The sequence below is a fragment of the Caenorhabditis briggsae genome (assembly GCF_000004555.2).
Source record: "Caenorhabditis briggsae complete genome, chrIV, whole genome shotgun sequence".
Taxonomy (NCBI): domain Eukaryota; kingdom Metazoa; phylum Nematoda; class Chromadorea; order Rhabditida; family Rhabditidae; genus Caenorhabditis; species Caenorhabditis briggsae.
In genome coordinates, this window is record NC_013487.2 from 1012816 (window position 1) to 1025372 (window position 12557).

General features: G+C 33.1%; 1 protein-coding gene across 1 annotated transcript in view; it reads right to left on the bottom strand.

Annotated features, from left to right (window-relative positions):
* CBG13707 overlaps positions 1–3012 on the bottom strand; it is a gene marked incomplete at both ends in the record, with an annotated part of 7837 nt that extends 4825 nt beyond the window's left edge. The window contains 4 exons of the mRNA XM_045244794.1: positions 919–2355; positions 2469–2573; positions 2689–2751; positions 2835–3012. Of these exons, the coding sequence (XP_045095234.1) occupies positions 919–2355; positions 2469–2573; positions 2689–2751; positions 2835–3012 (1783 nt within the window). The remainder of the gene's footprint in view (positions 1–918; positions 2356–2468; positions 2574–2688; positions 2752–2834) is intronic.
* Positions 3013–12557: the final 9545 nt, after the last annotated feature.

The following is a 12557-nucleotide window of genomic DNA, read 5'->3' on the forward strand; positions in this document are numbered from 1 at the left end:
ATCTTTTGCAGAAAATGAGATATATAGGCTCAAAGTGGACGATCCGGGTGTCGTTCTATTAGAGGTTTTACGGTAACTGGAAGTATTTTTTAAAATCATGAGAAATCTTATAAATTTCCCGATGAAGTTACAGTTTTGAAGAGTCAATGAAATATCAGAATGTTTCCCATTACGATAATGTTTCAATAATTATATCATTCATTTTCAGATAGTCTTGAAATTCAGAAATGAATTTTTCAAATTTTGGTTTTTTAACTGTTTCAAGCTATCATCAAAACAGTACTATTGAAATCACTGACACTTTTTTTGCAGTTTTAAATTACTGAGTTTATTGAATTTTTACAAATTTTAAACAACGAAAGTTTGTTTTCAACTGGTTCAAGCTGTCATTAAATATTTTCCCTATATTTTTTGTTTAATAGGAACAAGAAATTTTATAATTCAAAGGATGTCACTATTTCAAAACGTTCTGAAATTATCGAAAATGAAAAAAGTTACTAGTAGCACTCGCTTAACAGTTCAACCATTCCAAATCTTGGTTTTTCTATTTCAAGTTTGAAAACTTTCAAATGAAGAATTTTGGAATTTCGAAACAGGTTTACAAGTTATTGAAAAGTTTAAGATTCTTCATATCACAATACATCCTCTAGTGCCCTACAAAAATAATATAGATAAAAATTACTGTTTCAAAAAGTTCTGAAATTTTGGATTTTTTTTTTTGGAATTCCATTTAGTGCGCAGATGACATATCTCTTATTATTTTTCTATTTTTGTTTCAAGTTATATGATCGAATTCTTCGAAAATTGAATTTTCTTGAATTTTTTACTTCAAAAACTCACAGTTTCCAAAAGTTCTAAAATATCTACAATTTTTTTGAAACTCAATATCTGTTTTGAATTCTCTTCATTCCGACTTACCAGTGTACGGTACCTCCACTCGCTTAAAATTAGCAATCAATTCTTCCTCTTCCTCCTCTTTCGGCGGCTCTTCTCTTCCAATGATCCTCCGACTCTTTCGAATCCCTTCAGCTGCTGGCCTCGGATTTTTTCTTTGATGTGATCTCTTATTTTCTGGATTCTGTAAGTTTTCTGAAGCTTCTGGAACCCTGACGTCTTCTGAACTCTGATCTTCTGAAGAGTCCATTGGCATTGTTTCATCATTTGGATTCGGATTCGGGGAATTGTAGGCATCCATTGGCTCATTTGAATTCTTCAATTCCAACTCTAGAATTCTGGATGATTCTCCAGAAGACGTTGGCATTTGAATATCGTTAAAATCCTGTGTCAATCCAGAAGACTCATTTCTTGAAGGCAATTGAAAAACCACGGCTTTGAAAACGTTGTTTCTAGAAGATTCTGAGTCTCTAGAATCCTCAGAAGACTCTGAATTTCGAGGAATTGAGAATAAAAGAGCCTTCCGAACACTTGGAATACTCTTTTTTGGTGATGTGGAACTTCTGGAGGATCTAGAACTTCTAGAATCTTCTCTCTCATATGGTGGAGTGTCAATGACAGGGGAGTATTTGGAAGATGAAGGTGTTAAGGATCTAGAAGGATTCTGAATAATCGCCAGGTCTTCTAGTTCTTCTGGATGAGCGAATTTCGGAGCGAAGATTGGTTCATCGGCTTCTGTAGAATTTCTAGGGTCTTCTGAATTCTTTGGTTCTTCTAAACCAACGAAATTGTTGGATTCTGAAAAATCTGGGATGTTTGGAGAATGGTAAAAAGGTCCTGAATCTTCATAAATGTCCAATTCTGGAGCATCCTCTTCTGTGAAATCTTCTGTTCCTTGGAATTCGGGTCTTGAAGATTCTGGGCCTTCAGAATATTGTACTTCGAATTCTGGAGCTTCATTTGAACCATCTGGCACTTCTGGAACGTCTCTAGATCCGGAAGAAAATTCCTGGAATGTTTTTGAATCCTCAAACTCTGCTTCTTCCATTTCCACGTCTTCTAGAGTTTCATTCTTGAAATCTGAGCAATTTGGAGCATCTGAATTGTCCTCTCCGATTTCTGGATCTTCCTTTTTGAGTTCTGGAGTTCCAGCATCTTCAGAATCCTCTTCCTGCTCATAAAGCGCATCTGGAGTCTCGGATTTCTGTGATTCTGAACTTCGGGACCTTCGAATTTGATCGTCAGCTTTTTTGGAAGAGCTTGAAGTCCCATTGGCATCCTTAAAACCCATTCTTGGCTTTTTCGGAGATTCTGGGACGTCTTCTGAATCTTCCACGTCATCAATTTCCATTTGCGCCGTCTCTCGAAATGGCTTGAATTGATAGCCACCTTTATCCAGAAAATTTCGAAGAAACTTTGTTGTTCCAGATGAGATTTCAAGCTTTTTGGGATCAGATGAACCTGAAAATTTTTAACATTTTGACGTTGAGAATTTCCCTCACTAGCTCTCTCACCATCTCTAATAAATCTAATAAATCTAAAAGTCTAATCTCTAAAGTTCTCAAATATCTCACTTGGCTCAGTCGTCGCTGGAACTGACGATTGTCGAGCTGCATCATGAACTACAGTAACCCAAGACGCCGGTACCGAGGATTGGCGTATCGGGGAGGTTAGGATTTCTAGAAACACCAAGATTAAATGGGAAACTTAGGAAGCTAATCTAAGCAAATCCAGGATTGCTCTAAGCTTGCCCAGGGCTTGTCCACAACTTGCCCCTGGCTTGCCCACACATACCTGTTCTCTGATCTGAACGAGATGACACTCTAGAAGTGCTCGGTTGAGGAGAAGACGTGGGCTCTGAAAATCGAGATTGTTATTGAATTCCAAAAATTCAGAAGATTTTAAGACAATAATTTGAAACAGTAAATTGTTTTTCTCACCGTCCTTTTTGACCATCAAGTCCATCGTGTGCCGTTCGGTCCTCGGATCTTCTGGAACTTGCTCGGCGGATGGTGGTCTTACTGTAGCTGTAATTATTCGAATGTCATCATCGTCAATTTGGTCTTCAGAATCTGATAGCTTTATGACGTCATCAGATGGACCCGGTTGGCTGTTCATGTTTCCTTTTTGAAAATCTGGCAAAACAAATGATTCGACATTAAATTTATAAAAATTAAAGAGAGACAAGAGAGGAAGTTGAAACATTTAAAAATGGGAAAATTGAAATTTCAGACAATTTTTTAAAATTCAATACAAATAGAATAGGCAAAATTTCTGAATAAAACTTATACTAATAACCATACTGGTAACGGGCCGGGCCGGGCTTTTTACCGAATTTAGAGGCCCGGCCCGGCTCGGCAGGCCTCTCATTCGACAAGTTTTGAAAATTTCAAAAAACAAATAAGGGGGGACCCTTATGTGATTTTTTTCGATCAAAAAATTTTTTTCGAGTTTTTTTAAAAAATATTTTTTGATCAAACAGACAAACAGTCCAAAAAGCACAAAAAAATATAGAAAATTGTATTGAGAGCTCAAAATTCGGTTCAAAATGACAAAATTTTTGCTACCGGGCCCGGGCTTTGGCGGGCCGGCCCGGAATTTTACAAGTACGCTAATAACGTAACTATCAATTTTCAGAGATTTTTCAGAATTTAAAAACATTTAGAAACAGAAAGTTTTCGAAACATTTTGAAGTTTTAATTTGAGAAAACTTTGAATTTTGAGATAAAATTTGCTCTAGTGATCTGAAGTTTTGATTTTTAGAATTAAAGTTTGAACTAATTCCGAAATTTCAAGTTTTTGGATTGCGAAATTCTAAAAAAATGAATTTGAATTTTTTCTGATTTCAGCTGTTCGAGATTTGCCGAACATTCCTATTTTTTAGAGTGTAAATTTCAAAGAAAATGCCCTTCAGAAAGAGAAAAAGAATGAGAAAATGGATGTGAAAAAAGAATAAGGGGAAAAAGAGAAAAAGCAATAAATAAAAGAATAGAGAAATAAATAAAAATGAGGAATCGATGAGAAAAACAGCTAAGCAAGAAAATCAAGGATGGTGTTTAATGAAATTTGTTTATTAGTTTTTAATGATTTCCTGATTACGAAACAGTAGATTTTAAGAATTATTGAAAGAAATGAATTTTGAAGTAAAGGAAAACATTTCTAGAAATAAACATGGCGACATCCGGACAAACCGATCTACCGACCATTATTTCTGAATTTTAAAAAATTCAAAAGAATCAACGAATTAATTTATCGTAACTAATTATTGACAACTTGAAACAGTGAAAAAATTTTTCATTGTTTCCAAATATTCATTTTCCATTCAGAATGAACTGAAACTATATCAGACGATTGAATTTTGAGTTTCCTTTCTAAATTTTCCAAACTTTTTATCAATATTTTTTTCTTTACTCAAGCGCAAATAAACACTTTTGGGTTGACCTTTTTGAGCAAACATAATAGCCACCTCTCTTTTTTCTTTTTGGTCCAAAAAGGTTAAATGATCGGCCGCGGGCGGCCGCCAATTTGAACAGTCTTCAGGAGCTCCTAGTGACGCAGTGAAATTTAAGAATTATGAGAGCTTTTCTGAAACTAGTGAAGCAGAAAAAATTTTCGAGTTCGAAACTAAAACTATTTTCTTATCGTTTGTACTTTTCTTTAAAAAGTGCTCTGAAATTTAAAAAAAACCAAAAAGTTATAAAAGCCTTTCAGAAAATTCCAGAAGTGCTATATCTTTTAAAGGTGGGGGGACATGAGAAAAAAAATGTTGTCGAAATTCCGTTTAAATATGCTCCTCGAGGAGTTGAACTTGTCGAAGCGAGTGTTGAAGGTGCGGCGTCGCTACCGACTGAGCTACGCGTGCAAAGAGAAAGCCGCTGCCCGATTGCATACATAAAGGCGAGGGCGACAGCTGTACGCAGAGTGACATTAAGCGTTGTACACCGTTAAGGTAGAATGCATACTCTGGCCCCAAAAATCCCCCGTAAAATCTCCTGTCCCCCCACCTTTAAGTTTTCGGAATTATTGTGATTTTTGACTTTTCTCAAAAAGCGGAACTTTTTGCAGCGATTACTCCAAAAAAAAATAAAATTTTCAACTGGCATCTGATTACAAATTGAGCTGATAATTTGGTTTTCAAAAATATCAAAGTTTCTAAACCGGGAAAAAAATTTCAAAACTCATCAACATTTATGAAAAAATAAACTAGAAATTTACGAATTTTTGAAAAAAAAAGTCGAAATTTTTAGACTTAAAAACAAAACAAACTATTGAGCTACTATAAAAATGAATCTAAAAGAGTACAAATTGAAAAGTAAACGTTTTTGCAGATTATTATTTGCAAAAAAAAATAAAATTTCAGAAAAATTGATTATTGGGACTTCTAAAAAATAATGTTGCACAAAGTTATTATAAAATCTTGGAGTTGGTTAATTAATCAGTAGACAATTCAATTTTTTGTACTTGTATTATACTTTTAAAAACGACTCAAGGGTTATCATTTTTCTCAAGAACTCCATTTGCGTTACGTTTGTTTTTTGATCATTTTTCTAGAACTGTCATGCAAAAGTAGGCTTCTGATGAAAATCAAATTAATATTATAGGTTGTTCAAAACTTTTAAGAATATGGTGTTTTTGAAACTGAAAGTTTTTTTTTCCAAAAAAATGTAAATTTCGATTTTTTTTTGGGAAAAAAAGAAGCTTTAGGTTCCGAAAGTTCTGAAAATGGAACATGGATTTCCAGGCTAAGTTTACTAGAAAAAATTCGGAAAAAATTCCTAAATTCTCCAAAACCAAAAATTGAGATGCCGCTTACTAGTCTTCTGAGGATTCTAAAGATTCAGTATGCCGCTTACTTTTCGTTAGACAAAACATAATAAAAAAGGAAGACAAATAATTTTTTTAGAGGAGTATTGAAACTGGCAACTTTTTTTAATTCTAGAAGAAACCAACAATTTATAACACCCCTAGAATCGAAATTTCTGTAATTTTTAGAAATTTCTAATAACATACTTCCTTTCTTAATATTCATTGAGTTATGGTCCAACTGGAAAGAATCATGGAAACTTGTTACTGAAGCAAAAATGAGTTAAATATTAAAAAATGCAATATCAATCTAATGAAAATTTTACTAAAAATTCAACCAAATTAATTATAGCTCTAAATTTTGAATATCCAAAAAATTAGAAGCCAATATACTTGTGTTAATTGTGAACGCGTTTTAAACAAAAAGTCGGTCCTCTGACTTCAACCTTATTTACCTCATTTCCTGTAAAAGATATTTAAAAGTAGTCAACAGATAAAATGTTACTGATATTATGATAAACATTTTGTTAGTTGACCACTTTTTCGAATCTGTCACAGGAACCGAGGTAATTTGGGTCAAAGTGAGCAAATTGTGAAAAAATCGAATTTCGTATCAATCAAAAGCAAATTCCATGACAAATTCAATCAAACTGATTCCAGCTCCAAATTTCAGAAACCCAAAAAGTTAGAAACCATTAATTTTGTGCTAATTGTAAGCGCATTTGCTTTGTGTGTGCGCATAAACACAAAAGAGAAGGTCATACGGAAGAGAAGAATCATGCGTAATTTTTTTTTGTTGTGTACAGGAAGAGAGAAAAAGAGGGGAAAACAAAAAATAGACAAAGTTTAGGATAGTGACTTTGTATTGATGGATTAGGATATGTCATGTAAACAATAAGATGCAGGTGGAAAGTGTGAGAGATTTAGAGAAAAATCGATATTCCTAAGAAATAAAATTTTTTGAAAGTTGAATTTTTCAGTGTTTCAAAATCTGGATTTCCTAAGTTTGAGTGCAGTCCCTTCTAGTTTTAATGACCGTCTAACGTCCTAAAATTCTAACTTTTTAAATTTTCAGAGAGTTTCAGAAAGCCACGCCCCCAAAACAGTCCCAATTTTCATGGCGTTATAACTCGGCTCAAAATTGGAATTTTCAAACAAAAAGTATATCCGTCGCTTGCTCTAGACCCCTAGATTCTGAAAAAAAGCTTTTGGTTCCTTAGCATCAAAGTTTAGGGTTACTGTAACTGGAAATTACAAGCTAACTCCTATCTCTCCACTCTAAGCTTTCCCCAACAATTTTACTATCCTTCAACTCAAAATTTCCCGGCAAATTCAAAAAATCTAGTCTCATCTTTTCATTCCTAAAATTCACCAAGTTATCCTATCCTTAAAAGTGTAGAATTGCATGAGACTGGAGGGGGAGGAAAACGAAAGGAGAAATGTGTGTGGTAGAGGGTGGCTGTGACGGGGGGCGAGAGAGTGGGAAATTAGTGTTGAAGGGGTGAGAGACGCAGAGAGAGAGAGGGAAAATGTGTATGTGTGTGTGTGTGAGGGGGGTCCTGCTCGTTCTCTCTCTCTCTTATATAAAGGCCGAAAGAGAGGGAAGAAGTGTTTTGGGAGGAGAGGACGGGACGGACAGAGAGAGGGAGAGTGACAGGCAATTGGGAGAGAGACAGGGTTGTGTTGTTATTCACAGGGTGACGTGGCGCAGGAGCTACAGTATCCCCCATCGATTTTTTGGGGAAAGAGGGTCTTGAAGAAATTAGGAATAGGAGATGCAAACTAATACTTTAGATCATTAGGACCATATACCGTATTCCTTCTAATAGAAACCCTGCTCCCGGACCGTCATCTTGGAGCTCATCTATCTCTGCTCCTGTGAAAGATATCAAAAAGTTATTTACTAAAAAAAATATTTATCATATTATCAGCAACATTTTATCAGTTAACCATTTTTAATTATATGTTACAAGAAGAAGGACATCCTATTCATTAGAGGGATCACTATGTCATACATTTCATAGAAATGTTGAAATCGTAAAACTTTCAAAACTAACAAGTAAAGAGAGGAATTTAAAAAATTTGAATAGTTGAGTTTCTAGAACTTTCGGTTTCAAAATTACTAAATCATTAGAGGCGTGAAGAATAGATATTAGCTAGTTCATCAAAACTCACTCAAACTTGTGATCAAAGGGCCTCTCAAATTTTGACCCGATTTATCCCAGTTCCTGTAAGGAATATCAAAAAGTGATGCACTTACAAAATGCTTATCAGTATATCAGTAACATTTTATCAGTTGACCACTTTCTGACATCTTTAACAGGAACTGAGATGAATGAGCTTGAAGTTAACAATGGATTCTACTGATTGGAGTGATTACGGTGTCATACGTTTTATAGGAACGTTGAAATTGTAAATTTTTCGAAAGTAACAAAAAATCAGAAGCAAGGAAAAATTATAAAATTGAGTTTCAAAACCACTAAATCATTGAAATCTTTGAACATAACTATTCCTGAATCGTTTCATCTTAGTCAACGCATTCAATGAAGACCTGTCTCACTTTCACTCATTTTATCTTGGTTCTTGTAAGGATATAAAGTAGTAATGAGCTAACAAAATGTTCATCATATTATCAGTAGCATTTTATCTGCTGACAATTTTTTGATATCTGTTACAGGAACCAAGATAAATCAGGTTAATGTTAGAGAGCCTTTTTTTCCATTAGATATTCTGTTCATGCTCAAACGCTTTTACAATTAGCACAAGCTCATGGTATTCTAACTTTTTGGCTTTTCAAAATTAAGATCCAAGATTAACTTGGCTGAATTTGCCATAAAATTTTGTTTCGGTTGATACCAAATCTCATTTCAGCTCTAATAACAAATTATTATATTTGGTCAAGATACCATAACTCAATAAATATTGAGAATAGAAAGATGTAATTGAGCTTCTTGGAAATTTCAAGAAGTTTTAAATCTAGTAATAGAAAATAAACTTCTAGTTTCAGTTAGAATTTTGAAGTTTACAGTTTCAATAGTTTTGTTTAAATATTCTGAAGATTCTAAAACCTCCAATATTGCCAGTTTGGAAGGAACGCTCTCTTAAAGTTACATAGCTTTGACCCAATTTATCTTGATTCCTGTGACAGATGTAAAAAAGTGATTAACTGATAAAATATTTATCATTTTATGGTGAACTTTTTATCAGGGAACCAGTTTTGATATCTTTTTGAACCGAGATCAATTAGGTCAAAGTAAGATGGTCCTACTATTACAGTATTTTATGAGTTATGTTTAAAAGTTTGATATTTCCAATTTAAAAAAGAAGATATAATACTTAAACGCAAATATCAAAAATACTTGAAAAAGTTGGTAAACAGATTCTTTTACATGAATAAACATTTAGTAATTATAATAAGGGCATTCTGAACATGATGAAACTGTATAAAATTACAAAGGATTTTTCAACATATGCAAATGATAATAAAAAAACCCTGTGAATAAACTCTACCTATGGAGTAAGTAAAAATATTCCGAGTTTCAAAACTTTTCGAAAGCGAAAACGTTTCTATTAAAAAAATGAACATTAGGAAAAGGAATGTGAATTTAAGGAATGTGATAACTTGAAAATTTTTTTAAATTAAAAACCGGAAATGTTCAAAACCCGAGAATTAGTCAAAAAATATCAGTGAAACTGGAAATTTTGAAAATTTGGAAACAAGAATGTGTTCTCGAATTCAATTTTTCGATTTTTGACTTTGGGTCAGGATTGAATGTGAAAATTATTAACATTTTTACAAAGTGCTCAGTTATGAATAGCATGAAACCGGAAAATTTCTCAAAATTTTGGAATTCATTCTTTCGTTTCATTTGAAGTGAAAGTGAATGTTAAAAAATAAATTTGAGGTGCTGAATACTTTAGAAACCAAAAAAATAAAAATAAGTCCAAAAAATTGCATTGACAGGACTAAACAAAGGAATTTCAGACACTTTGGCTATCTGGACTTGGTGAAACATGAAAATTGAGATGCTTACTTTCCTGAAATTATTGAAGACAAAAACTACTTTAAAAAACCTAAAAAGCTAATTTTTGCTGATTCATAAAAATCATAACTGAGTAATTTTTGTTTTTCTTAAAATTCGTCCAATCATATTGTTCGCCCGATCACATCGTTGTTGATCCAAAATTTTGGAAATCAAAGAAATTTCGAGAAAATGTTTTCAAAACTTTGTTTTTCCAATTTTTTTCCGAACTCGGTTTTTTTGGATTTTCAAAAAATAATCGATCTATCTAAAATACTTGAACATGCCTGTCTAATGATCCCAAGTTCCCTTTTCAAATATTTCACAATAACCTGAAATAGTAAATTTCGTTTTCAAATATTCAAATTGGTGGAATTGAATTAATTTCATCATTCATTTTTCTCGATCACTGAAATTATTCAATTTTTCATGGCCGGTGTTCAGAAATTTTTGATTGTTACATCTTTCAAATCAAAATTTTCAAGTAAAGTGATTCTTTTGAAAAGATGACAACTTTACGAATTTCACGAAACGGGGAAATTCTGAAACTATTTATTATGTCATTATCGGATGGAAAATGATAATTTGTGAGAAGTTTATTTTTCAAAGTAGAAAGAAGAGGAATATTCGGCAGAACATGATTTTAAAAGTTTTGAAAATTCTAATTTCAAAATCATTTTATACTTTTTTGCTATCAGCTTTCTCATAACTATTTTTTTGGCAGAGTCTGCCAAAGAAATCAATTTGTTCTAAAATCCTTGTTGATACAAAATTTTTGTTTTCAACTTTATTTTTTAACTTTCGCAATTAAGAATGTCAATACAATAACCCATCCCATACATTTCAAGAGGACTTTTAACATCAAATTTTCATCTAATCCAATGAACATCTAATGATTCAATGTTCCAACTTCAGGCATTATTTCATAATAACCTGAAATAGTGGATTTTCAATTTCAAAATGTTACCAGTGAAATTCTAAACCAATTATGTCATTTAAACATGTTAATTATGTGAGAAAGTTTCAAAATCAATTTTTGGAAAATCATTTATAACCAAAACTTCGAAAAAAATTATTCGACTTTTTTTCCAAATTTTTTTTCGAACTCGATTTTTTTTAGTTTCTTAATTTAGAGTTTCAATAAAATGATTCACCAAGACAATTCGTAAAATCCGTCTCATCTAATGATTCAATTTTTGTTTCCTATATTTCATAATAACCTGAAGCAGTAATTTTTAATCTAAAAAAAGGAATGAGTAGAATTCAAACTATTTTAGTTCTCTTTTTTCTTGTTCTTCAAAATAATACTATTTGTCGTGTTGGTGTTTAGAAATTTAGAAATCAAAATTGAAGAAACTCAGTTGTAATTTTCAGTTTCAAAATGTTGTCTTGTGGAATTTTCAAGCTTCGATGTTCCAGTTACCGTGAAAGCTCTATTAGATAGCCACCCCTAATTGAATGCCAGCCTCTAATATAGTGCCATCCTAGAGCACCTCCGAACAATAGAGTGCCAGCCCCTAATATAATGATTTTATTTCACTGTGGTAAAATTTGAAGAAAAACACAAAAAACCATTTTCCGGTTTTCTAGCTTTGTTCAAACTTGAAAGAGGTACTGTATTTGTCAAAAATGTTTCAAGATAATATCAGACTCCTAAATCTCTGAAAAGGAAGTAGAAAAATCAAGAAAACCTCGGAAGTCATTTTATGAACAAGTTGAATATCAAGTCCTTTTTGATGATTTTCTGTGGGAAATTGGAGCCGAAAAATAAAGTGCCAGCCTCTAATTGAATGCCACCCCCTAATACAGTGCCACCCCAGACCACCTCCGAACAATAGAGTCTCATGGCTATCTAATAGAGTTTTTACGGTATATTATATTCGGAGTTATATTTGAAAAGTCAAATTATATTTGGAGTTTGAGCATTTTGAAAATAAATAGTCATGTAATATTACTTCGAAACTTATAAGAATTCGATAAAACAGTGAAAAAAAAAGAATTAAAATTTCAGATCTACTTCTTACTAAGGAAACTTTTCTGTGTGTGTGTCTGTGTGTCCGTCTCGGACATTTACTTGAATAACTCCAAAGGGCATGGGACTCCTATAATGGTCTGTGGTATGTAGCCATGGACTACCGAGCGCTTCATGTCTATGGTGTCCTGGGCCTTCTAGCTAATCGGGAACCTATAGGGTTGAGAATCGAAAATTTCAAAATTATGTTGAAACTCACTAAAACTTCAGGGAATTCTCAAAAACGGTTTTCAGGCCTATCTATGTGCTGCCCACAAAAATTGAGCTGAAAGCTTCGCAACAGAAATTTTTTGTAACATTTTTTTCGTGATTAACTCAAATTCTGTAACCTACTGTAAATTTGGTTGCCGTGTTTTTTTTCGACTGCAAAACATTCTAGAGAATTCCAGGACAGTTTAGAATACTCTCGAAAGCTCTACATCATTCCAGAAAACTCTCGAAAATTCCAGAACATTCTAGAAAATTCCAGAAAATTCTAGAAAGTTCCAGAACATTCTAGAAAATTCCAGAAAATTCTAGAAAGTTCCAGAACATTCTAGAAAATTCCAGAGCATTCTAGAAAATTCCAGAACATTCTAGAAAATTCCAGAAAATTCTCGATAATTACAGAACGTTCTAAAAACAGCTACTTGGATGGTCGATACGTTTGTGCTCCAGAGTCTCTTTGGCATATCTTCATTGACTTCCGAATGTCCGACAGAAGCACCCCAGTTATGCAGCTCAAAGTGCATCTGAAGAATGCCCAAGGAGTCGTTTATAAAGAAGGAGAAGAAAAAGATGCAGCAGAGAGAGGACAGCTCCGAGAA